This window comes from Ambystoma mexicanum, chromosome 14, assembly GCF_040938575.1.
Source record: "Ambystoma mexicanum isolate Mex_15411 chromosome 14, UKY_AmexF1_1, whole genome shotgun sequence".
Taxonomy (NCBI): Eukaryota; Metazoa; Chordata; class Amphibia; order Caudata; family Ambystomatidae; genus Ambystoma; species Ambystoma mexicanum.
This window is the reverse complement of record NC_090940.1, coordinates 165,581,230-165,606,431: the sequence shown is the minus strand read 5'-3', so window position 1 is coordinate 165,606,431 and position 25,202 is coordinate 165,581,230. Positions and strand designations below refer to the sequence as shown.

Below are 25,202 nucleotides of genomic sequence, written 5' to 3'. Positions count from 1 at the left end.
CAGATGCCTTTGGGGGCACCTTTGTGGGTCGACGCATACTCGTGGAGAAGCCATGGCCCGTCTGACCAGGGGCACAGCATGAGGGACCTAGTGCAAGAGCATGGGGTTTACCCCAGATGGTTGCATCTGTTTGAGGCAAAGGTTAGAGATTGGCCTAGGATATCACAGAATATGTCCTAATGCCCAGCACCTGCCTTGTTGAAGATTTGCCGCTTTCATGAGATTTTCTTTTCATTTGGCATTTACTTGCTTTATCTGTTCATTTTGTATTGAAATGTGGTTATTAAACCACTCTGGCATTATTTGGGATTCTTCTTAAATAATGCCACATGTCTTCCTTACCCATCACCTCACGATGCATGATATTAAAGGGACGTGTCCATTGAAAGCCACCCACGTGTGCGGTATCCCTACATATTATCTCCACCAACAATATTGCCTTACATATGGTTGTTTGTCTCGCCACAGGCGATATTTTCGGGGGGATAATTTGTGGGAGCGGGGATTGCCGGGGTGCCCCCGCACATTTAAAAATAATGCGGGGGTTGCGGGTGTGTCCCCCGCAGGGTCCATGGCACAATATCGCCGCAAAAATATGGCAATATTTTTGTATCGCAATATTTTTGCAGGGATATTAACACATGGAACTATGTGTGCCCTTACAGAAATCCCTCCTTAAATAACCAGTAATTCCCACCTTCTACAAGTAACATGGGAAGCACTTGGGTAAAGTTTTTTTGTCAACACTGTTTTGAAGCCTTCAATGTGTCCATTCTGTGCCAATGTCACTGCCTTGACTAGATCAGTCATCACTGCTTCACGCACTGTGGCATGAACCTATCCCGCCATCCACTCTCTTCCCATTTGATTTCACTAATGCCTCTTGTACGTAGGCTCTTGCAAACCCCTCTCCCCTAGATCTCGCCCCTTTCTGTCATTCCGCTTTACTCCTATTCCTTCCCTACCTATTTCTTATTCCATCGTTTTCTCTTTTCCTTCAGGAACTGCAGCTGGAGGTCAATGCCCACAAACCGCAGATACAGCGAGTTTTGGAGAATGGGAAAAGCCTGAGCAAGTCTAGCCATCCTTCCGCCCGGAGGATCGAGGCTACAAGTGAGGATCTCAAGCACAACTGGGCAGAGCTGGAGAAGGCGTGTGACGAGCGGGCCCGTCTTCTGAAACTCTCCGTTGGGTTGCAAAAGGTAGATTGCAGAGCACCCCCTGAAGCAGCTCCAGAGGCAACTATGCAGTCCCTGTGTCACGGTTAGGGGTTAATCATGAGCAGCATGTATGTTCAATACACCTGAATGTTTGTTTTAGGAGAGGCAAACTATGCACCAAGTTTATAGGTCAGGGATCTGCAACCTTGCTTGTTTGTTTATTTATATGTAAGGCGCACCAGACCCGGAGGCATCAGTGCGCGAGGACAAGGGTATTTTATGCTTACATGGTTGCATGATATAGTACATGGAAATTACATAGTTACAAATTACAAAGCAAAATTACAAAGCAGAATAGCATTACAAGTTATAGTACAGAGCATAGCAGATTTAGCAAAATACACCTATAATATAGTGATATATAGGCAAGTTATATCATACAAGTTACAATAGAAAGGATGGCGTTGTTGGAAAATTACAGAGTAAAATACAATGATGTATACAGATGGAATATCATGGAAGTCTATTGGTTACAAAAAAGGGAAGTCATAAGGCGGCTAGTGGGGAGACAGGAAAAGAGGTGCGAGAGGTCGGGAGAACCTTCTCTCTCTGGTATGGCATTAGAGATCATTGGATTTAAGCCAGTTGATAATGTTGAGTCTGAAATGTGGGTATGTTTGGTTCCCCCTGAGGTGAGGAGGGAGGGAGTTCCAAAGTTGGGCAGCTTTAACAGGGAAACTGTTTCTGCCAATGGTAGCTCTTTTGAATAGAGGCACTGTCAGACAGTTGGTGTAGGTCGTTCTAGTGGGTCGGAGTGTTCATCTTTTGCTAAACCTCTCAGTTAGGTACAAGTGTGCTGCATTGTTGAGGGATTTGAATGTTAGGGCAGTGGTTTTGAGTCTGATTTTATCAAGAGTAGATAGCCAATTAGCATTTCTCCTAGCTGTGGACATATGATCTCTTTTGGTCATTCCTTGCACTGCTGTCAGGGCATTATTTTGAAGTATTTGCATTTTCTTAGTAATGTATTTGTTAGCTCCAATGTAGAGGGCATTACAGTAGTCCAACTTAGATGGCACAAGTGCTCTTGCCAGTGTGGTACAACTGCTCGTTGAGAGGAAAGGTTTGGCAGATCTGATCAGTTTACATGTGTAAGCCATGACGGATGCCATAGCATTCACTTGTTTTGTCAAGGTGAGACCGGAATCAAGGTAGAAACCTAATGTTTTTACTTCCTTCATCACCTTAATCGTGTTGCCATCTATGTCGAAAGAAGTATGTTTATGGCCAAGTTTGTTAATATTAGGTGTGGTCCCCAGGATGATGAGTTCCGTTTTATCATCATTCAGGCATAGACCATGGAGTGCCACCCATGCCTGGATGATGAAGTATATCCTATTCACCAAGGCCAAATCCTCGTCTTAATCCCCTGTAACTGGGAAGAGAATCTGGGTGTCATCTGCATAGTTAGTGTAGGTGACAACAAGACAATCTAGATCATCGAAGAGCGGCTTGGTAAAGAGGTTATACAAAGTAGGGGAGGCACAGGAGCCCTGGGGAACACCACATGAGATAGGGATGAGATCAGCTGCTTCTGAGGTGGAGAAGACTCTCATGGTTCTTTCATTTAAGAAAGATTGGATCCAAGCTATGGCTTGTTGTGAAAAGTGTGCAGATGATTCTAGGTGGTTGCAAAGAACCGTGTGGTCCACTTTGAAGATGTTTTGGACTACAACCTCCATCAGTCCTAGCCAGCAAAGTCAATGGTGAAAGATCATAGGAGTCATAGTCCAAAACAACTGGAGAGCTGCTGGGAGCAGGGGCATGTCCCAGCTTATCTGCCAATCTGCAGTACTGGGGTCTCAGCAAAGAAGGGATCCATGATATTGTCTCGCCTCTAAAAATCCACTGAATTTAATAGGAATTCTTCCGAATATCCCTCAGCGGTAGCTTTGGTATCTCATCTGTAATTGCTTCTATAACTGTTTCTCTTCACTGCTGCATGTGCCCTGCATTATCCATGGTAGGTTTATCACTGGACGACGGTCACAGATACACACATGCCACTTCTGCTCAGGTTGAAGATTCAGGGAATATCTTCAAAGCCTCCGTGAGTATTTGGAAACCTGATCCATCATCTTAAAAGAAGATGAACTTCTGGGGATTCACTTCTCTTGGGTTTAATGGACAGCAATTGCCTGAATCTGTGCTCAGTTTGAATAGCCACATGACCACATTATCCACAGTGGACCGCAAAGTCTGCAGCAGCATAGGACAAACACCAGTCAGATAGCCGGATGGTGTCCCTACCCTCTGCCGAGATTATGTTGATTTATACCGTGCACCTCTACCAACCAGGGGCAGTCTGCAGGCTCTCACGTAAATCTGCAAGAAAGTGCACAGGGTTGGTTAGTGAAAGCAGAATGCCCGGATAGGTCCAGAGCCAGGAGAAACTGGCGTGTGAGTGTGTTGGCTTGCAGATGGTTGATTGCGTGCCCTGACTTGTTGTATCCATACGGGGAAGGCCCAGCTTGGTGAATGCAAAACTGAAATTAAGTGTGGGCGATGTGATCCGCACAGTGGTGAAAGGAAGAGTTGCAGGAGTAGCTGGTAAGATAGCACAGCAAGTAGAGCGCTTGCTTTGACATCCATGCAGAACCTGCGGATGCAGGTTCAAACCCTGGCAGGGCCAAACTCAGCCTTTTATCCTTCTGAGGTCGATAAATGAGCACCACACACCATGGGTAATAATAAGCAGCACTGAGATGCCTGAGGGTTTGTAGCGGTATAGAAATGCAAATTATTATTATTATTATTATTAAAGTGTGGCCAGTGGAAGTCTCCTCGGCAGCACGGTCTGCGCAGAGGTGGGACGCCATTCTTACCAATTACTCATGAAGCAGCATTATTGATTATGATCTCGGCTGGGAACCATGGTGAGGATATGTTGTTTGAACTCATAGATGCCCCACAGCTGAAGATTATCTTGGGTATGCCATGGCTCACATTTCATAATCAGGGAAAAAGAGGTGTCCACGGGCTGTGGATCACTCGCGTCCCCTGCACACTCAGGTTATTGCCAGTGGCAATCAATTGTTCATAATTTTTCTCTAATACTCTTGAGGATCTGTTTCAGTACTCCATTTCTAGTCTGAACTGCTTACACTGCAAAGAGGAATAACTTAAAGTTGACTTAGAGTAACTGGCTAATTAGCCACCAACTGGGGTTATCTCAATCTGCACTTTGGCAGTCTATACATGCCAGTCTATATTCACCTGAATATAGACTGGCATGTATCAATAAATTGTATTTTTTTTACTGAAATCAATAACCAAGTGACTGCATGATTATTACCTCTACAGATTAAAAAAAGCGTGTAAATGACTATTACCAAAGTGCAGATCTCCTCTGCACCTCACTAAATATCTACTAACGCTGTAGAAACGTTTGTTAAAACTTGGTGTGCATACTGTGTTCGCATTCTTTGTTCACATTTCATAATCCCCAATTTGACTGGAGTAGGCGAGTGATTTAGTTAAATTCAGATTTTTGTAAGAAACATTGTCGTCGCAAGTCCAAAAGATTCTTGCTTTTCATGAGGATTTTGCAGTTAAGAGTTTGATGAAAGGAGGAGCTTTGTTTCACGCTATTGGGACAGTTGTAGGGGAGTTACCCGAGTGCTATAAGGAGTTCTGGAATGTGTTTGATGAAGTTGAATCTGGTGAACTTCCTCCTTACCGGTTTTAGGATTTTGAGATTAACCTGAAGATGGGGGTCAATTTACCCTGTTGTAGAGTCTATACCTTGACCAAAAAGGAAAATGTTTGCTTAAAGGAATATCTTTCTGAGAATTTTTCTAAGGGGTTCATAAGGCATTCTCAATCCCCTGTAGCTTCACCTTTGCTTTTTGTTCCAAATAAGGAAGGCACTTTGAGATCCTGTGTTGATTGCTGCACTCTAAAAAAGGTGACTATAAAGAACTGGTACCCCCTTCCATTTATTTTTGTGAAGCCCGACCAAATTCAGGGGGCTCTAATCTTGGATCTTCGTGTAACTTACGAGACAGAAAAGGTGACGAGTGGAAAACGGCTTTTAAGACCCAATATGGCTTATTCGAGTATTGTGTAATGCCCTTTGGTCTGTGCAACGCTCCAGTGGCTTTTTAGTACTTTAAAGTTCTCCATGAGTATTTTGACATCTTTGCCATTGTGTACATTAATGATATTTTGAATTCCTCCAAGACCTAGAACAACATCAAACTCATGTGAGATTGGTATTTCAAAGACTAAGAGAGAACCATTTATTTTTCGGAGGAAGCATTTTGGCCACTTAAGGATACATTTACCTCTGGTCTTATTGTGCTGCCTCCTGATCCTTCAAAGCCTTTCTTTGCGGATGCAGATGCCTCAAACCTTGCCATGGGTGCAGTTGTATCCCAAAGACATGAGAGTACCGGCTAGTTGCATCCAGTCAGTCACCTTCTTTTCTAAAACGTTTTCTTTGGCAGAGGTTAATTATACCATTATGGACTGTCAGCTTTCGGAGTGTTGCGTCATTACTTGAAAGGAGTTAGGTATACACTGATAGTTCTAACAAATTATTGGAATCTGTTCTTCTTCAAATCAGCTAAGACTTGGCGACTCATTTCAAGTCTGGCGCTAACCAAGCCGGAAAAACCGGCAGGTTCCTGCTGGACTTGGAATGAATTACCGGCTCTGGAAAAGCCGGAATTACCGCGGCATTATGGCCCTGGTAGTGCAGTAATTCCGGAGCTGGCATTCCGTTACTCCCCATTCCCACGGGAATGCGGGCCGTGAAAACACCGGCACCATGAAGTAATGGTGCCGGTGTTTCCATGTCCGTCTGCGACCGGGGATGTTACGCCCGCCAGGTCAGACCTGGCGGGTGTAACACCACCGGCCGCAGAACTCGTAGTTAGCCGATCCGGAAACGGGGCCGGTACGGTTTTACTGGCATCATTAAATCTGGACCGGCTAACTTGTAATGCGGCCCTTTGACTCTGATGTAGCTAAAATGGTCTTTGTTTTTTTGGCAATTATGATTTTGTGGTGACCTTCAAACCAGGAAGATTAAATGGAAAGGCAGATGCCTTGTCTCGCCAGTTTCCAGATTGTGGACAGGAAGTGGGACTAAGTCCACAACCCTTGATTGCTTTGGAACAATTTATTTTGGCGGAATCCATGTTAATGAAGGTGTTCAGTAAGAAATATAAGAGCAGGTTTGCCTTGTTTGAATACTTTTAAGTTAAGCTTGAAGGAAACTTAGCTCATTCACTTTTTGGTGAAAGTGATATCTTAATCAACTCTACCCTGAGAAAAGAGGGTGTAATAAAAAGAGATGTTCAGATAACCTCATGAAATTAAATGAAGTAGTTGCCAGAAAAGCCATAGATATCTATAAGCATAGCATCAACTTTTAAAAGGAGAGGAAATCGATCATTGCTCTCACTGTCAAAGTGTCACTTCAGAAACATCAAAGCCTTATTGCACAGAGATGTGTTTAACACATGTAAAATGGAAGTATATGTCCATGGCATGTTTGCTGTTGTTGTCCCGTAACTAAATAGAAAAAAAGAGGTATACGAAAAAGGCCACAGGCACTCCATTTTTTTGATTTACATGAGGTGCGTTTTTTTTCAAATACACAATGTCGAACATGTAATGATTACATTAAAATGGGTGCATGAGTGAAGGAACCATTCACCGAGATAACCCACCATTGGAAGCATGAGTGAATTAAGCATTCACTGAGATAACACACCAATGGATGCATGAGTGAATTAACCATTCACTGAGAGTACCCTCCTTTGGATGCATGAGTGAAGGAACCATTCACTGAGATATCCCACCTTTAGGTGCATGAGCAATCGAAACATCCACTGGGATTATCCACCAATGTGAAGCATGAGTGAATGAAACATTCACTGAGATTACTCACCGTTGGATTCATGAGGGATGGAACCATTCACTGAGATAACCCACCTTTGGGTTGCATGAGTGAAGGAACCATTCACTGAGATAACCCGGCTTTGCATGTATGAGTTAAAGAAACATTCACTGGAATAGCCCACCTTTGGATGCATGAGTGAAGGAATCATCTAGTGAGATAACCCACAATTTGGTGCATGAGTGAATGAAACATTCACTGAGATTACAGACCACTGGATATATGATTGAAGGAATCATTCACTAAGATAACCCACCTTTGGATGTATGCGTGGATGAAACATTAACTAAGATAACCCACCTTTGGATGTATGCGTGGATGAAACATTAACTGAGATAACCCACCTTTGGATGTATGCGTGGATGAAACATTAACTGAGATAACCCGACTTTGGGTGTATGAGTGAAGGAATCATCCAGTGAGATAACCCACAATTTGGTACATGAGTGAATGAAACATTCACTGAGATTACATACCATTGGATGTATGATTGAAGGAATCATTCACTAAAATAACCCACCTTTGGATGTATGCGTGGATGAACCATTCACTGAGACAACCCACCTTTTGAAGCACAAGTGAAGGAACCATTCACTGAGATAACCCACCCATTGGTACACAAATGAATGAACCATTCACTGAGATAACCCACCTTTCAAAGCATGAGTGAAGGAAACATTCGCGGAGATAACCCACACATGGATGCATGAGTGAAGGAACCATTCACACAGATAACCCACCTTTCGAAGCACAAGTGAAGGGACCATTAATTGAGATTACCCACCCCTGGATGCATGAGTGACCATTGACGGAGATAAGCCACCTTTGGATGCATGAGTGAAGTCACCATGAACTGAGATTACCCACCCAGGAATGCATGAGTGAATGAACCATTCACTGAGATAACTAACCCATAGATGCATGAGTGAAGGAACCATTCACAGAGATAACCCACCTTTGGGTGCATGAGTGAATGAACCAATCACTCAGATAACCTACCCATGGATGCATGAGTGAATGAACCATTCACACAGATAACCCACTTACAAATGCACAATAAATAAATAAATAAATCCATCAGTGAAGGAACCATTTACTGAGTTAACCCACCTTTTTGAAGCACGAGTGAAGGAACCATTTACTGAGATGACCCATCTTTCGAAGCACGAGTGAATAAACCTTTCACTGAGATAACCCACCCATGGATGCATGAGTGAAGGAACCATTTACTGCGATAACCCAATGGTATGTGTTTTTATGAGTTAACAAACATCAATGATTTTCTAAAGTAAATAGCTGAGCTTTGCTTTTTGGCTTACTGCACAAAAACCCAGACTCATTTAAAAGTGGAAAAGGTCGCTTTAATGTGACAGGCCCAAGCTTACAATTAATGCTTACCTTTGTTCCATGGCCTTACAGACTAACGAAATATTTAAACAACCAATTAACTAATTACACATTTTCATTTCCCCCAACAATTAAATAAATAAATAAAGCCATTTCCTCCCTAACTGTCCCTTGGACCCTACCATCTCCTTACCCCTTTTCCAGGCGTCCCGCTTTCTACCTGGGGCCATGCCCCTCCAGGCTCAATACCTGTTCCCCCGGGGTGGCCCGCTTGTGCAAACAGCACCACCCCCTCCTTTCCCGTGTCATTCCCCCATTGTGCTTCCCTCCCCCCACATCAAAAGGGGCCATGCTCCCAGAGCCCAGACCCACTTCAATAACCCTCATACTCCCCTCTACACCAATCTCCCCCTTCCTATGACCTGCAGCCAGACTGACCTGCCACATCAGCAACATTAATTTACATCACAACTTCTCTACTGCCCCGACCTGTCACACAAAACTACCAGCCAGTCGCCCCTTAACCTACCAAAAAACTCCCTCACAAACCTCCCTGGGACGTAAAAACCCCAACCAACCAACCTCCAATGGTCCTCCCCCCACCTTTAATAAACCAAACCCCAAACCTAAACCAAAATGAAGGGGTGGGAGGGCGGGACAATCGCTAAGTCCAACCGTCGCCTGCCTCCCGAACCTTCCCTGCCCCCTTAAATACCCTAGAGGGGGCTCTGCCCCCACGGCCACTCGCCGGCCGTGTGCAGCGCCAAAAACTTCCCGGGGGGAAACGCTTCGCGTTCCCCCCGGGACCCCCTTTTGGCTTACTGCACAAAAACCCAGACTCATTTAAAAGTGGAAAAGGTCGCTTTAATGTGACAGGCCCAAGCTTACAATTAACGCTTACCTGGCTCCATGGCCTTACAGACTAACGAACTATTTAAACAACCAATTAACTAATTACATATTTTCATTTCCCCCAACAATTAAATAATTAAATAAAGCCATTTCCTCCCTAACTGTCCCTTGGACCCTACCATCTTCTTACCCCTTTTCCAGGCGTCCCGCTTTCTCCCTGGGGCCATGCCCCTCCAGGCTCAATACCTGTTCCCCCAGGGTGGCCCACTTGTGCAAACAGCACCACCCCCTCCTTTCCCGTGTCATTCCCCCATTGTGCTTCCCTCCCCCCACATCAAAAGGGGCCATGCCCCCGGCACCAGAAAAACCCTCCCCCGAGGTGTTCTTTCTGCCCCACCCTCCCCCCCACCACTTCACTTTATTTACATCTCTTCAACCAATCTCCCAGCCAACAGCACAAGTCCACCAAATAGTGATTGTTCCCATAAACCGACAAATGCACCCCATCCTCCCTAAAAATCATAAAGCCCTCATACACTATTTCCTTATGTTCCATCACCTGTACTGCCACAGAGGCACAAAGCTTCACCATTTCTCTGTTGATCCCCTTTCTAGCCCGCTCTATAGCACCCTCGCTCCTTGCTCCCCTCAACACTCTACGCGGCAACAACTTCGTCCACAACACCTCCGCTTGAGGCCACATTTCCCGCACCCAAACCAAATCCCTTTTCATTTTCCTTAGCAGGGCCACCCCAGTATCCCTCACCAAGTCATTCTCCCCAGCGTGAATGATCAACACCTCCGTCTCATCGTAGCGCTCCCGCAACCCTGCCAGCATAGGCAGCAACTGGTCCCAGCGCAGGCCCCCTAACCCGTGCCATCTTACCACCACATCCTTATAGCTACACCCCAGTTGCCTGCCCAGAACCCTTTTCTCCGCTTCTTTCCCAGCCCATTTAACAATTGAATGGCCGACAATCCACACTTGCGCCAACTCCCCCTCCTTTCGCACAGCATCTGAAAAAGAAAGTACACAATTACCACCACAATACAATACCAACCCCACGTTGTTGTCAGCCCACTTATACCCCCATCCTTCAACAATCCCCCTTATGAAAATCCCTGACGTACCTCTTGTATCTCCCATACTTCCACCGCCCCAAACTTTTCACCTTATCCTCCGTGAAACCCAACCTCTTTCCCTCCGATGCTGCGCCCATCCTGAATGAATGTGTACCAAAATCCTCACCCTTTTCTCCCAACACCCACAGAGCCTTCCGCAGTACCCCCAAAACTTGTGCCGCTGAAACCGATGACCCATCCTCATGCTTGAACACCAAGCCTGTCTTCACCCCACACCGCTCCTTCCACAACCTACCTGCCAGCACTGGGCATAAATCCTTACTCCCCCGCCCCAACACAACCCAGGAACCCTTTCCCTTCTGGTCCGTTTTAGACTTATTAATCCTTATGTCCAAACCCAATTCTGTAATGTGCACATCCTCCCATTGCAGACCCCCAGATCCCCCTTTTCCCCCCACCAACTCCGAAACCTGAAAGGCCCCAAAAAATAACCACGTAAAACATCTCGCAAACAGCTCCCCCTCCCATACCAACCAGCAAATTCCCCCTACTGCCTTAACCAACCTCTGCGGCAATTCCGCCGATATCGGCCTCCTCCTGTCCTTGTCCCTCTTACTTTCCCTTGCCCATCCTTCCAACATCCTACTCGCCATTCCCCCCCCCCACTCGGCTGAAAACCCCAAAACCACTTCCCGTAAAAAGCAATTCCTGCTAACTTCCCCGCTATTGTCGCTCTTGACCAGCCCCTGTCCATACACCTCAGGAGGAAATTCACGACATCGTCCCTCCTCCTCTCTTCTGCATCCCATCTGCCCTTCCAACTACGCGCTCCCCCCCCCAATAAAATCCTCCCATGCCCTCCTGTATGCCTCCTTAGACGCCCCGGCCAATGAACCCTCCACCAAAGCCAGCGCTCTCATCTTCCTATCTTCCACAGCTCTTCGGGAATCTGCTGCCCCTCCTGACCCGCCTCTGGAGCCAATCCATGGAATCTCTTCCATTGAAAACGAGATAATGCATCAGCGATGCCATTATCCTTCCCCGGCACATGTGTTGCCTTAAACACCACATTCAGTTCCATGCATCTCAGCACAAACTCCCTCATGAGTCTTGCCACCCTCTGATCCCTTGCTGACTGCCTGTTTACCACGTGGACCACGCATTCATTGTCCACATTGAAATTCACTTTCCTATCCCACAAATCCTTCCCCCACAGCTCCAATGCCACCAGCAGTGGGAAAAACTCAAGGAATGCTATACTCCTTCCCTCCTTTAACCACAGTTCAGGCCATTTCTCCGCACAGCATTTCCCCCCCCAAAACACTCCAAAACCCCCCACTCCTGCTGCGTGCGAACATATCTGTACCTCCCATGTCACCGGGTCCCCCTGCAACCACATTGACACCCCATTAAACTTCTCCAAAAAACGCAGCCAAATTCTGCAGTCCTCCCGCACTGACCCCGATACTCTTATCCGGTGATGTGGGCACTTTGCTCCCGCCATAGCCCTCGCCATGTTCCTACAAAACGTCCTTCCTGGGGCTACCACCTTACATGCAAAATTCAGATGCCCTACCAATCTCTGCATGTCAACCAGCGTCATTTTCTTGGCCCCCACTGCCTTTTCCAGCAACACCACCAGTTTGCTCACCTTGTCGTGCGGCAAGCGTGAGGTCATAGCCACTGAGTCCAGTTCAATTCCCAAAAATGTCAATACCACTGCAGGCCCTTCTGTTTTGTCTTCCGCTAACGGCACACCCAACTCCTCCATTAGCTCCTGGAACAACTTGAGCATCCCTCTGCACTCACCCTCTCTATCTGCCCCACTAATGAACAGAAAATCCTCCAGATAGTGCAGCACACTCTCCCAACCCGAGTTAAATGAAAAAACCCACTGTAGAAATGAGCTGAATCTTTCAAACAGCGCACAGGAAATTGCGCACCCCATTGGCAAGGCTTTGTCTACGTATATGCGATCCTCAAACTGCAAACCTAGCAACCAAAAATCCTCCGGGTGCACTGGCAGTAACCTGAACGCCGCTTTGATGTCACAATTGGCCATGAAGGCCCCCCACCCTTCTTTCCTTTCCAGCTCCACTGCCTGGTCAACACTTGCATATACAACCCCACATTCTTCGGGGGCAATGAAGTCATTCACCGACATGCCCTCCGGCCACGACAAATGGTGTATTAACCAAAACTCCCCCGGAGCTTTCTTGGGCACCACCCCCAATGGGGATATGACTAGGTCACCCGGCAGATCATCAAATGGCCCCACGATCCTTCCCGCCGCTATTTCTTTGCTCAATTTTTGCCTTACCACTTCCACATTTTCTTTGGCTGACTTCAGATTTTCAGCCCACTGGCGCACCCTTGGGCCCTGATACCCCAATCTGAAACCTTGACTGAACCCCTCACTCAAAATCTTCGCCCCATCCCTATCCGGATAAAATTGCGACCATTTTTGCAGAACCCCCACCTTAATTGGCGTAAAAGCCTTTCCCCACAACCCCTCTGCCCGAACCTCTCCCCCTCCCCCTGTCTCCCTGTTGGAAGCACTGCGTAAGCGGGTGTTTTCCACCACACTTGCAACACTCATGCCTGAACCTACACAGGGTCCTAGTGCAGCCGTCCTTGTTGAACGCCCAACATGCCGCTGAGGACTGCCCTCTGCCCCTCCCCCCGCCCCTTCATGGGCGGGGCGACCAAGAAAGGGCCGGAAGGGCACCGGCAGCCCACTTGCTGTGTGCAATGTCGGGGCAGGCCTCGTTAGAGCCATCCATTGCAGCCAAAGATCCATGTCTATCTCTCCCCAGACCGCTTGACTGTCCTCCGCCATTCTCGCTCTGAATTCCTCGTCATACCTCACCCAGGCAAAACCCCCAAAACTCGTGAAAGCCTTCCTAATTACGTCCATATATTTAAGTAGGGCCACACAACGCTCAGGAAATTTTTCACAATAAACACTGGCATAAATGATAAATGCCGACGTCCAATTCTCAATGGTCACCGGTACCCTTGGTCGCGCAGCCAGTTCCCTCTCCTCTTCTTTAGACCCCTCCTTAGCTCTCACTTCCCTATGGAGCAATTTAAAAACGTCTACAAATTCCCCCGCCTGAATCTTCACCCTGGTCGCCGCCATCGAGTGCGCCCCCAACGGTTTTGTTATCCCCATGTATGGCAATTTTTTCTCCTTTCCTTTCACTTCAACCTCCTTTTCTTTTCCCCCTTGCACCTCGAGCCCCAATGGCTCCACCACCTTGTCCGTCTGAATCTCCACTGAGCAAATGCTCTTCTCAACCCCCAAGGCTCCAATGGCCTGTACACCAACTTCTTTCCTCAGCCCTTGCAAACCCGACCCTTCGTTTCCCGTCCCCCCTCCTGGAACCCCTCTCTGCCATGCAGATGACCATTCCCTTTCCCGCTCACCTCTTTCTGCACCTGCCGTCTGCTGCCTTGCGTCCACACCAATGCTCCTCATCTCCTTCCTTAACGGGCTCCTACTGCGGGGACAAAACATGTCAGCAGACTCACCCAGCCAACCTTTCCCCCTCCGGCTTGCCCCCCACGCTCCTGCACCTGTCTTTCCATATCCCAAGCCCAACTTCTTCTCTCCTCCCCCCTTTCCCCCGCCGACCTATAACCATCCACCTCCCACTGCCCCACATAATCCTCCAAACCCATTTCATCACCCATCAAATACCATTGTGGCTGCGAGCTCGTGCCCCAGTCAAGTTGCTCATCCTCTTGAGAGCCCGGGGTGTCCACCCCGCCACTCCTTTGACGTCTTCACGGTGGGGCCGTGTAAACCCCTGCCTGGTCCTCTTCTCTCGGGCGAGGCGCTCCGACCTCCACCCTGGGGTCTTCATTGCTAGGGGCCGTGCTGCACCCTCTAGGCTCTCCGTACGCTGACCGAGTAGGGGCCGCTCTCAAACCCTCTACTTCCATTTGACCAGCGGGGGCTGCGCAGCACCCTCCGCCCTCACTCACCCTACCCGGGGGGGCCATTCCGCACCCCGCCCTATCCACCTCAATTGATGGGGACCTCCCTCTCCTTCTCCCACCCGCACTCTTCCGTAGGTATTTCCCCCCTCTTCCCCGCTGCCCTTGCACCCCCTTCTGCACCTCCACCATAGCCCCACCGTGGTTCCTTTGAGCCACCTCCATTTGCGCACTCGCTGCTCCCTTAGTGCTATCCCTCATTCCCTCCCCACGTGGCTGCCCACCCGAAATCCTTTCTTCCCCGGACGCCCTCCTGTCTATCTCCCTCCTCATCTTCCTGCCCCTGGATTCCCAAACCTCCCCTCTCCCCGCTGTGGGGGTGCAAGCCACCACTGCCGCGAGAGCCCCATCAGCTGCCGCTCTCCGCTGCGGCCTAACCCCACTTGTCTCCCCTTCACCCATGACCTCCCCCACCACCCCCTCCAGCTGGGCCTTAGTTGCCCTGCTAATTATGGCCAGGGCCTCCCTCAGCCCCCTCGCATCCACCAACCCCTCCCTGCTTGCACCTCGTCCCACCATCGTGCACCAACCTTTCTGGCACACTAACTATGCCCCTTGCCGCACCCTGCTACCTAAGCCCCCGAGCCGGGACCTACCCGAGGCCAGAAAAACCCCTAGTCGCGGAGAAACCCCCCAACAAAATCGCTCTAACCACTAAATACAAAAGGAGATAAAATAACCCCCGCTCCCAAAACAACCTTCTTATCTTAATAAAAAATGTATTATTATTTTTTTTTGGAAATCCCCCCACCTAGCCAACCCCCCCAGTCCTAGATAGCACCCCTCCTACTGGCTCTCTTGCCGAGCTAATAATAATAAACCCACACAGGGCCCCCCCCACCCACCACTGATGCTGAGAACCCCTACCAAAACCCCTTCCCTTCTCGCCTGTTGTGTTTTTTTTAATTTTTTTTAATATTAACTGGGCCCCTCACCGTGCAATTCAACCTCCACAGCCCGCCCCCTGGTGGCCCACCCGCCGCACCACAGTGCCTTGCAGCCTACTACAGGAAAGAGAGAGTGGCCCCTTTAAGAGGACCGCTCTGCCCCCTCACTGCAGAAAGCCAACACCGCACGCGAGGACCAGAGAAGCCCGGCACACACGGGCTCAAACAACGGCCCCCCCAGTCGACCCACTGCACCCTCACGCCCACGAGCGAAGCGGGCCGGCACCGGATCCCTAAAAACCCTCCGGGCCCACACTACACCCAACGAGGGATACACCTCTTCCCCGGCTCCCAGCGGCGCTCCTGCTCCCTCCCTGGCAACCCGAAACCGTGAAAACGAAAACCGCGGCCCCAGCTGGCACAACCCGCCCGCCCTGCTAAAACCCACAGACGGCGGCTCCGGTAAGCGGGGGGGGGGGTGGGGACGGGGGTACCTTATCTACGATACCCCAAATATGCGGAGTCCGTGGACACCACGCCTTTTTTTTTTTTTTTAAACGTCACCACCGACACACCTCCACCCTACCCTGCTAAACCTAACCACCCGCCACTAAACCCCTGCTATCCTCTACCTCCACTCCTCACTCGACCCTAGGCCCAGCTACAGGGAAGGCTCGGGAGCAGGCGACAGGACTTCACAATCGCCAAGTCCAACCGTCGCCTGGTGAAACAGCCTCATTGTGGTGGGTGTTAACTTGGTCTTTCCATAAACAACGTGTTGCTAGAGGGGAATGTACTCCCTTTCCCCACTATTCCCCGGCCCACTTTGTTTTCTAGTAAATGGTACTTGTCAGTGAAAATGCAACAGAAAAGGGAAATAACTAAAGGAATGGTGTGTGGACAAAGACCTAATATTTTATTAAATTTTAAGGTAAAACAATATTCCGGTATATGAATTCAATACTTGTAGTGTAGCATGGAACGGTTCTTGTGCATGCAGTCTACAGAGGGGTCAACGTTTCGGCTTTAAACGCATAATCACTGTCCAAGAAGTTATGTTATGTTAAATGTTCTTATGCTGCGCACATTTGCCACCTGCGTGGTTTCTTGGTGCTCTGGCGGATATGTAAAGCAAGAGGTGAGAGGGTGGGATAAGTTAGTAGGACTAAACAGGAAAAAAGAGCAAGAGAGCTGTGATATGCTGCTGGAAGCTTCAGTTCGATTTACACCGTTTGCTGAGCGTAGGTGTGTTTTTCGGTTGGTAGCCACCATGTGCTCTGGGTAGAGGCTATGTGTGGTTTGTTTCATTTTTGTGGTGCAGTGAACTGTGTGCGGTTTGTTATGCTGTAGAGGTGAGTTTAGTTCAGAGTTTGAGAGGTGTAGGCAGAAGGATGAGCTTTTTTTTAGTAGGGTTGGTTAGTGGCAATCCCCTATCCTACCCCCTCTGTTTTCATTGCCCGTGGCACATATCCTTTCCCCTGGCTAATCTTCACAATTCTGCCTAAATGTGACGCATGGCTAATCTTCACAATTCTGCCTAAATGTGACGCATGGCTAATCTTTTCAGTTCTGTGTAAATGTGACGCATGGCTAATCTTCACAATTCTGCCTAAATGTGACGCATGGCTAATCTTCTCAGTTCTGTGTAAATGTGACGCATGGCTAATCTTCACAATTCTGCCTAAATGTGACGCATGGCTAATCTTCTCAGTTCTGTGTAAATGTGACGCATGGCTAATCTTCACAATTCTGCCTAAATGTGACGCATGGCTAATCTTCACAATACTATCTAAATGTGAGGCATTGCTAATCTTCACAGTTCTGTGTAAATGTGACGCATAGCTAATCTTCACAGTTCTATGTACATGAGATGCATGGCTAATCTTCACATTTCTGTGTAAATGCGACGCATGGAATAATCGTAACAATTCTATGTAAATGTGACACATGGCTCATCTTCGCAATTCTATGTAAATGCAACACATGGCTAATCCTTACAAATCTATCTAAATGTGACGCATGGCTAATCTTTGCAATTCTATGTAAATGTGATGCATGGCTAATCTCCAATAATCTATGTGAAATTTGGTGCATGGCTAATATTCACAGTTCTATGTAGATGTGATGCATGGCTAATCTTCACAGTTCCATGTAAATGTGATGCATGGCTAATCTTCACAGTTCTATGTAAATGTGATGCATGGCTAATCTTCACAATTATATATAAATGTTGTACGTGGCTAATCTTTACAATTCCATCTAAATGTGATGCATGGCTATTCATCGCAAAGGTATCAAAATGTGATACATGGCTAATCTTCACAATTCTATGTAAATGTGATACATGGCTAATCTTCACAATTATATATAAATGTGGCACATGGCTATTCTTCATAGATCTATCCAAATGAGATGCATTGCTAATCTTCCCAATATGTCTATTTTAACACATTTCCCTCCCCCAAAATACAGATATCGTTTCCCGTAAAATACATTTAAATCCTGCATGACGTCTGCACCCAAGTATACATGTTGGTGCAACACTTTTCCTTCCACAGTTCAGTACAATGGCTACCTATATGGCATGTCACAATGGCTGACTATGGAGAGTAGCATAATTCAACTCAGAGGCCAACTATGTCAGCCCGGATTATATAGTACTAGTAGAGTAAGAGTGGCTGGGGTTCTGAAGCACAGTAATTGTTGTGCTTCCTGCCCATATCATCTTACGATGGCTAGTTACATGGCACTGCAACTTTGAACACAAATTAGCTATGGTGCAGAACACAATGGCTAACTATGGGGCACAGCACAGTTATATCTCAGAGTGCAGCAGGGGAATATAACAAGGCTATACCAACAGTTTGGCTGTGAAGTGTGGCAACTGTACATTATTTAGGCTCTAGAGTATAGCTATTTTACATACTTACACTGAGTGCAGAAATGACTACCTTACACAATTAGGCTAGATAATAGGTAACTAGAGTGGTGTTTTTTTTTTGGAGTCGATTAATGGCTGTACTCCTCATACTTACCTTATCCGTCACTGTAGGTTGTCTGCGTCAGGCGTTGTTGGTGAATACAGGCAACACGGAGTGGAGCTGCTTCTTCTGCAGCTGCTGTTTGCCTCTGGCCCTTAGCTGATGGCTGCCAGGGCAAGGCTGCCCAGGGAGGGCTGGCAAAGCAGGGTGTTTTCTAGTCATGTGACCAAGGACACAGGGCAACCGGAGGGAGTGAAAAGAAGGCTGGGGCCTATGGATTACTAACTGTAAGCCTAGGGAAAACTACAGACAATGGACAGCCCCCCAATGACTCCCTCAGCCAATTGCTATCAAGATGGGAGGAGAGAGGAAAAGAAACAGAAGGAAAGCACTACACCCCCAAGACCATCCTCTCCAGCAGTGGAAACAGCAGAGAAAAACGATTTGTACATTCCACTTCAAACACAGATAAAAAAATCAAAAAAGAGATCCCAAACAGGCTGGAAAGGTATTACCAGGTGCTTGCTGTACAGGATGCCTATGGATTACTAACTGCAAGCCATGGAAACTCCTAACAATGGACAGGCACCCCAACAGAAAAACGACATGTAAATTCCACTTAAAACACAGATAAAAAACCCCAAACAGGCTGGAAACATCTTACCAGGTGCTTGATGTACAGGATGCCTATGGATTGAGAAAAGGTCTCCTTTTAAGGGTACCTAGTGATTTCAGCAAAAACAATGTAAAAGAGGTATTTTCTAACAAAACAATAACAGCAAAAAGCACTGTTTTAAAAATATATACATGGGTGGTGGGGTAATGGGATAAAACGGGTAGGGAGGCGGTTGGAGTGGGCTTATCCTCATAGGGAAATGGGTTTTTGCGGGACCCCAATAGAAATAAAATGCAGTATTTTTTCAATGATTTTCTGTAGTTAAAAAATACTTCTCTGAAATAGTTTTTGCTAAAATCACATAGAACCCCTTTTAAGTCATGTCTTTTCGCAAACACCAAATTGAAAGAAATGTAGGGATTAAATGGAACTTTCTCAGGGTTAAACAGGGTATCCAAGGGGATTGTAATATCCAAAGATGGAAACATGGCTCTCAAGGATGTTTTTTTCCAACAAGTGCTGGTATCGGGCTGAATTTCCCCAGCTTCAGAAACTGCCAAAAACCCTTTCCCGAGATTTCAAATCTGTGGAAGCAAAAAGCCCACACCCGAGCCACCACATACTGAACGCACAGTCATTATCTGTCCCCAGCCTCTGAGACAACCTTTTGAGCTTGGAAGAGCTCTGCTCTAGCTGATCTTTGTTTAGCCTTTCAGCCGATTAAATGGAAATTATCATGAGACGGCTGCAGAAGTGTCAGTGAGTGGGTGAGTTGAAGCACTGATGTCCCTGAACAGGTGCAGATGGTTGATAATTAGAAATGTGATGAAATCATAAAGCTGCATGCTGTCTGAAATAATGACTACAAGCAGAGGACGATATTGTGCATGTTCCTTCAGTCTTGATAGTAAATTGAAGGCCAGATTAGATTTGTTTAAACTCCCATTACTTTACATGCTGGGGATTGAGGCTTCGATTCAGGATGAGGAAAATAGAGCTACAATCATACGCTTTATGCTCACCGTGTTACTATAATGATTTATAAGTATTCTGATTGGTTTATTTTAATGTGATGTGTGCCCAATTCAAATGATCACTATAAAAATGAGGGTGTTGTTTTATTTTATCTCTGTGTGTTTTACACTTTTTAAAAGCTGTCCCTTGACTAGCCTCCATGCCTAGCCCCTCCCCATCACTCTGCCACCTATTTGGAATCCATTTCCAGCACTGCCATGAACCTGAATGCTAGGGTGAAAAACAATGGATGGAACATTACCCAGCATGCGGTTCAGTAGGAACGATGCCAGTGAAAATGGACACACCACAATCTTGGACTAGCTTATGGGGCAATAGGGAAATGGCCGAACCAAATTGACAAAATGCTAGTGTGTGGGCCAGTTCTTTTTAGTAAAGGTGGGCTACTTTTTTTGGCCAGTTTGATAAGTTACTTCACCATGCGGCTATTAGTTTTGCCCAGTGTTACTGAATAAATATTCTCCAAAATGCACAATTGTCATCACATTTTATGCCAAAAAAACCTTGAGTACTACTCAAACAGTCTGTCACAAAAGGAACGAATTGCCATTTACAACCGTGGGCCACTTTTTCATTGGTGCCAGAGACAACAGTATGCCCCAGTCCGACCCTGGCACTAAGGATAGTCTTTGCTGCATAATATCACGCATTTCTAGTTTTCAGGGCCATCACTCTACATCAAGTGGGATGAAAGGGTGTTCCCTGTAAACATGCATGTTCATGATGGCATAGAAGTGTACACTGGCTACTGCACTCTGTCCTTATTTGTCTTTGTGGCCAAGGTAGTACTGTAGTACAGACTGCGCCCACTCATTATACTTCTCTTCGTCCAACCTGTGTGAACATTCCTCACCTCTCCTGGTGCTGCATTTAAGTAGAAGTGGATAGCTCATGGGGTAGCCACTTGTTTCTAACATGGGGCAGGACGTGACTGCACAAGTTCAAATTCCTGGCATTCCCGACTCAGCCCTTGATCCTTCCGTGGTCGATACATTGAGAGCAGGAAAAGAGTAATATTAAAAGCGATTGTTACTGTGCATAGAAGCGGGAGAAATTAATCATGAAGCGCTATATAAAAACCTGATATTATTTTAGATGCAATATGGACCCCCAAGTCTTGCACTGATTCCTATTAAAATATGCCTTGTTCAGACAGCTGTATATGTAATTGATCTGAATATCTTCCAGGCGTCTGCAACCTGTAGTTCTCCAGATGTTTTGGACTACGAATCCCATGATCACTCACCATTGCCTATACTGACTAATGCTGATGGGAGTTGTAGTCCAAAACATCTGGAGAGCCAAATGTTGCAGACCCATAATCAAAGTCTGGCAAATGTTTAGGTGCTGCTATACCTGCAATACTTGATAGTTGTTTAATATTAATATTTGTAAGTTGGTACTGATATTAGAAATTAGACAATATGTGACAGTTTCCACAATGAAAATGTAGAGGTAATTTTGTTTTTTCTTGTCTAGTTCCTTTCGGAAACATCTGACCTAGTAAATTGGGTGGCAGAAAAGCAGCCACTCGTAACCAGTAAGGACTATGGCAAGGACGAGCCGGCGACCCTAAATCTCATCAATAAACAGAAGGTATGGCAGAATATCGGGGACATTCTGGGAAATCTCTAAAGGATTTTTTGGTCAGCAGCAATCTTCAACAAGCATTGGCCCATCCAGCAGTTTTGACTGTTGTATAGGCATGGGACAGACATGTGCCAAGCAATGCCATAATGGTACGACCTGGCCATATTATGGCAACAGCTGGCAAATGGTATTAGAACCTTGGCCTGTTATAGCAGTGCATGGCAGATGCCTATATACAACGTTTGGCCGTGCCAATGCTTGTTTTTAACAGTAATTCAGTACAAGGAACTGGCAAAAGAACACACATATTGCAAATAAATATATGCCTGAATGCACACTTATTTGAGAGATGTTTAATTACTCCAGGAACTTAGAGTTGTAATTGAGCTGTTATCTTTCAGAAGACTTCTCAGAATCAAAGAACAGGCCCCTTAACTGCACAGTCAGAGTCCATAGCACCAAAAATGTAAATTCTACAGAAAAGCAAACTTTCACTTTTTACCTATTATGATTTATTTATTATGTTTAAATGTGTACTAGATGTGTCATAATTCTTCTTTATTACATTCCCAAACACCCAAAGGCAATGCTGCAAATATTTGTTTGTAAGGCACCAGTTGGCCTGGAGAGCCAAAGGTAGCTCCTGGTAGCTATTGGGTTCAAGCTAACCAGACCCACTTAGGCTAGAAGCAGGAGCTAAATAGCTCCCAACAATTCCAAACACTGCCAAAGTGATCCCAGGGGATGAGTTTTGGGCCAGGATGGGCAGCTAGTGGGTGAGAATGGCCAAATACACTAGCATGGCCTTGTGTGGTCAATGGGTGGGGTTAGGGGGTAAATCGCAAACCTCTCCCCAGGCTGTCTACCTCAGATCCCACGTCCCAGGATGATTGGTTGCCGTTAGCTGTCAAGTTGATTGGCTTTGACTGGTGCCTGATAAGAGCAGGCTAAAATCAATTGGTGACATATCCATTAAAACTCCCAGGTTCTGATTTTATGCATCACTCACACTTGTGCAAATCTGTTATCAGATTGGATCTCGAAGCCAAACAGCTGGGAAGTCACCGAGTAAGAAATGTTCAGTCAACGAGTCACCAGTCGAACCCTTGCATGAGTGCCCGTTCTTCTCTTAACAGGCGACTGAGCAGGAGATTGCGGTATACCAGGATCTCGCGAAACAACTGCAACAGGCTGGCCAAGGCCTCCTACTGCATGGATCCATAGGCAATGACGAGGTGGATGGACCTCAGGACCGGGTTCACGCCCAGATACGACAACTACACGATTGCGCCGCAGTACGGTAAGTGAGTCCGGTCCACCCGAAAGAGTGGCAGTACCCCTGGAGTTCAGGGACTTTCGATTTCCCCCGGGTTGTTCATCTGTCTAACAGCTTACCACTCAGGGCCAATATTAAGGTCTATACTATATGTATTAATTATATGCATGGCCATCCCAATGGGCTGCGTTCATAGAGACTGGCCCTCTATAAGAGGAGAAGAGGATAAGCGATTCTATGAAATGTGCAGTTCACATTATCCCCAAAGGTGGCCTATGCATTTCATGGGCGCTCTGTGGCAGGGCAAATTATATGCTGCCCTGTCCCTCAGGGAAATGCAAGTGGGACAGTAGCGATTAACAGATCAGATGTCCCTGTTAAAAGAAAATGAACAGAAAAGTTAGACATGACCCTCCTCATACATTGCACAACCCCTTGCTCCTGATTCAAACAGGTGCAGGAGGAAACATCCTGATTTCTCTCATTTTAGCAACACATACCATTCTTGAATGTGTATGAGCTTTTAAAATGCAAGAAAACACCCGCTCTCCCCAGATTTGCGGAACTGCTCACGGCAGAGGGATGCACCTGGAGGGGTGCATCCTTGGTGCACTGGTTCCTCAGCCCATTATTAATAGGGCGCATCCCTAAACTTACACACCTTTTCTTAATCATGCTCAATTCTGCCGAGGACAAAAATCTCTCAAGAGCTGTCTCACATGGAGTTTGTGGCAAAACAAAAGAGGTGATGGCTGCCAGGTTCAGAATGAATCTTTACCTCTGGCATTGCTCTGGGCGACCCTCCAGACCTTTAGTCTTGGCCTGACCATATGCAAATCAGGCTTGGCCCCAGGCTTGGACTGGCCTATAGGGCAATAGGCCCATGGCCGAACCGAAAACACAAAATGCTGGTGTGGGCCAGTTGTTTTGGTCAAAGTGAGCCACTTTACTGGCCAATGTGGGCCAGTTTGATGAGTTACTTTGCTATGAGGCTAGTAGTTTTGACCAGTGTTGCTGAATTCATATTCTTTAAAATGCACAATTTGCATCACATTTCATCCCAAAATTCCCACTTGGGTACTAGTCAAACACTGTCACAAAAGGATGGAAGGAATGAATAGCCATTTGCAACTGTGGGCCACTTTTTCATTGGTGCCCGAGACAATGTTATGGCCCAGTCCGACCCTGCTTGGTCCCACCCCAAGAGGGGCAGTCCAGATCGTACTGCCTGGTCACATCCCTTCTACACGAGACCACAAGCATCCCCAGACATGTTTCGGCCTGGTTAGGTCTCATCAGTAAGGAGTAGCTTGGGTCTCTAGGCCTAGCAGGCACGGGTCTCACGTCTGGACATACCATTCTCACTCGGGGTGATTATATAAAAACCAAAGGGGTGATAGCTGTTAGGTTTAGAATTAATCTTAACCTCTGGCATTCGTCTTAACAACCCTGTAGTCCATCTTTCGCCATCTGCCAAGCCATTACAAAAGGGGAAAGACCATATGCAAATCAGACTTGGTCCCACCCCAAAAGGGTTTGTGCATGATTTTGTAGTCACGGGAACTGTGATAGAATCAATATCCTCGAGGCAGGCCCCATAGTTAGAAGTTAGTGTGTTGTTAGGACGTGGCTGGAGCTACTCATTCCCCTCTTACATGCACAGCCGAATACCACGCCCACTACCTCCACCTCTATTGGGGGCAATGGTTGCTTTGACCAGCAGCAGACTATGAGAGCCCATGTGGGGAGTCTTGTTTCCATGGCAACCTACTATATTCAGTTTTCGAAGTGTACGAAAAGAAGTAGTGGAACTCTGTTCCCTACTGGCCTGTACTGCTCCTCACAGACCCCATCACCACGCCGCCTCCCGTGCAAAATAAAAACCCCAAAACACATGTGCCTGCTCTTTAAGGAAACGTCCTGTGCAGTGCACTGAAAGTGCAAGTTTCAACTTCTTGCTACACTTTTATTTTAAGACGAAACCATTCCGGAACGGTTTCTTTTTACAATAAAAGTATAGGAACGGTAAAACTTAATTAAAAGAAGTAGAGGAGTACCGCTCCCAACCTCTCCCGCCCACTTCGATCCCTGACTATATTAAACTTTTAGCCCACCGCAGGTCTTTTATTACTCAGGCAAATGGTGAGACTATTGCCCGAGCTATAATCAGAGCTAAAATAGATTATTACTGTAGCCTATTGGCAGGTCTGAACAAAACAGAAGGGAAGATGCTACAGGTCATACAAAATGGTGCTGTTAGAGCTGTGACAGGGCTTTCATGCCGCAACCATGTGTCGGATGTAAGAAGAGGAATGCATTGGCTCCCGGTGGAGGCACGAGTGCATTATCGACTTTTTTTTTTTAAACTTCGGTTTTTATTAGCATTTTTTAATAAAACAAACAAT

At 46.6% G+C, this 25,202-nt stretch overlaps 1 protein-coding gene across 3 annotated transcripts in view; it reads left to right on the top strand.

Annotated features, from left to right (window-relative positions):
- Nucleotides 1–25,202, top strand: part of SPTBN5 (spectrin beta, non-erythrocytic 5) — a 1,050,196-nt gene that overhangs the window by 366,081 nt on the left and 658,913 nt on the right. For all 3 annotated transcript variants that reach the window (XR_011283950.1, XM_069638812.1, XM_069638811.1), the window contains exons 22-24: nt 1,002–1,202; nt 21,411–21,527; nt 22,658–22,821. Coding sequence is in view for 2 of the 3 variants with exons in the window: in XM_069638812.1 (XP_069494913.1) it covers nt 1,002–1,202; nt 21,411–21,527; nt 22,658–22,821 (482 nt within the window). In the remaining variant the exon portion in view is untranslated. The remainder of the gene's footprint in view (nt 1–1,001; nt 1,203–21,410; nt 21,528–22,657; nt 22,822–25,202) is intronic.